Genomic DNA, 2,227 nt, shown 5'->3' with positions numbered 1-2,227 from the left:
CCCTCCTCAGGGTGCCCGGGAGCCGTTACTGGCTGTTAACGGAGCCTCCCCCCTCCTTGGTCCTCCCTCCTCTGCTTCAGGGGACGCTGCTGCTGTTACCCCAAGGGTGACCGAAGGCTTAGGTCTTGACATGGGATCCTGTGTCTTAGTTTCCTCAGGCTGTCTGGAGCTGGGAGAGGCCTGGGTGAGGCAACTCGGAGATGGCATTTAATATACTTGAGTTTAAGCTTGTTTCCTTTAGATTTCAGTGCATTCACACCTGCTTTTCTAATCCAAGCGTTTTCGGGCCCTCTCCTGCTTGCAGCTTACTTTGTTACACCTTTCTTCATTTTTCTGAAGACGACTGTTTAATATGCTGTCCTGCAGTCTCATCGGCGGCTTTAATGGCTCTTGCCAGTCTTCTGAGTATCTTCTGTTTCCACGGTCTTTGAAGTTGAATTCAGTGCAGACTGCTGGCTGGTAATTCCCAGGCCGACCTGTCATGACTAAAACAGGACCCCAGAGGCAATAAACAAAAAATCTGGTCATAGAGACGTTAATTTCATTGTACTCGGGACAATAACTGAGGGGCTGTCTTACTGGGTATGGTTTGGCTCTCCAGTCTCTTCCTGCCTAGGTGGCTGAGCTGCTGTCCTAACCAAGATGGGTAAGGATGAAAAGAAGTATAAAAATGTAGTCAAAAATATAGAGTGGCTGGCTGTTGTGGTTTAACCCAGCACACTGGCTTACAGCAAAAGGGACTTGGCAGCAATAGTGTTTTGGTTCCACAAATTTTGTGGCATAATGAGTGGAGATCTTGTTCAGCTACAATTGTTAGGAATCACCTTCTGCAGTAATCGTTAAAAATCAGTTTGATCTGAAAGGCAAGAGCGTCAGGATTGTTGTTGCAGACTTAAAAGCAGGTTAGAAGTGTAGAGCTTGCCCCTAGTTTTCCTGCTGTAAACTAAGTACTCCTAGACTATTTAGAACTCCACAGAATGAAGCAAATCGGACAAGTATTTAAAAGTGTTGTGAGATTTTGATCTCTGGATACCGGAGTAATTAAAAAAAATCTGGTCTCTATTTGTGTAGTTTCATATTTTCTACACAGACGTCTAGGAGGATTAAAGCACCAAAGTTTAAGAGGGGTGGGGAATCTGCAGCTCGGAGCCTGGTACAGCCCCTACTGGTATATCCAAATGTGTGATCTGCTGACTTTGTTACATCTCAATAAAGAAAAGTTTCTTCACTGCCGACTAAAGATCATGTAGCAGTAAGCAAGAAAGGGCAGAAGTGAGGGGTGTCATTCTAGTAAATGCATCTACTAATTTTCGAAATAGTGTGTGACTTATGGTGATAGTGAACAAAAATTGCAGACTTTATTGGGAAGTTAACATTTCCAGAATTTTGTGTTAGGAAAAAGCACTGCAACTTCCTCGTTGTTTTTTTTTAGTGTTTTTTTTTTTTGTTTTGGTTCCACCCCCCCTGCCCCCCAATCAAGGGTGGTGCAGAAAATGAGAAAAAAAATTCTTTATTTTAACAGCACAAGCAAGACACCTGCTTCACAGAGCGGTATACCATTCACACACAAGATACCACAGGCAACCTGGAATATCTGTGGCTGTTGTCTCAGACTATGTCAATGAATGTGCTGTGAAGGATACATACTAGGGAGCAGGAATCCATTAATGAGATTTGACAATTTAAGGGCTATCAGGGATCAGTTATTCACAGTGGTCTGAAACTGTTGCAACAAGCAGTCCATACTCTAATTGATTCAACAGCTGAATGTAAAAGATTGTTTCGTGCTCTGAATTATGTATAATCCCATGTTTCGTGCAACTTACTGAGTGTTGCAGGCTCATCAGATATATTATTTATCAAATAAAATATCCTAAATGCTGGCTGAAAATGGCTTTTTTTTGTCCGGGTCCAACTGTACATTGTCCTATGGGAAGATGCTGTAAAGGAAACTGGAAGCCTCCTGAAAATAAACAAAACATGAATTTGAATTAAACCGAAATTAGCCCTTTGTTGTCTGTTTGTTTGAGGGATGCTCTACAATTTTATATTAGCTGAGATATGGTTACATGAAGCCTTGTATGCTAATAAAAAGATACATTATTTGTTGGTTGCACTGTAGTACGGCTATACAAAGAATTATGAATGTAGGACTAAATGTTAAGCCATCTTGCTGTTTTCAGTGAGCTCACAAATGAACTTACATATTTAAGTGTAATTGTTCCAG

The 2,227-nt window shown here is 41.6% G+C and overlaps 1 protein-coding gene across 1 annotated transcript in view; it reads right to left on the bottom strand.

The window, feature by feature from the left end:
• The window catches only part of BOD1L1 (biorientation of chromosomes in cell division 1-like 1), a 39,553-nt gene extending 39,070 nt beyond the window's left edge, over positions 1-483 (bottom strand). The window contains exon 1 of the mRNA XM_009324119.1: positions 310-483. Coding sequence (XP_009322394.1) covers positions 310-483 — 174 coding nt within the window. The remainder of the gene's footprint in view (positions 1-309) is intronic.
• Between the last annotated feature and the right edge of the window lie 1,744 nt (positions 484-2,227).

Source organism: Pygoscelis adeliae, unplaced genomic scaffold, assembly GCF_000699105.1.
Source record: "Pygoscelis adeliae isolate BGI_AS28 unplaced genomic scaffold, ASM69910v1 Scaffold24, whole genome shotgun sequence".
Taxonomy (NCBI): Eukaryota; Metazoa; Chordata; class Aves; order Sphenisciformes; family Spheniscidae; genus Pygoscelis; species Pygoscelis adeliae.
Note: the sequence above shows the minus strand (reverse complement) of the source record. Positions and strands in the feature narration are given on the sequence as shown.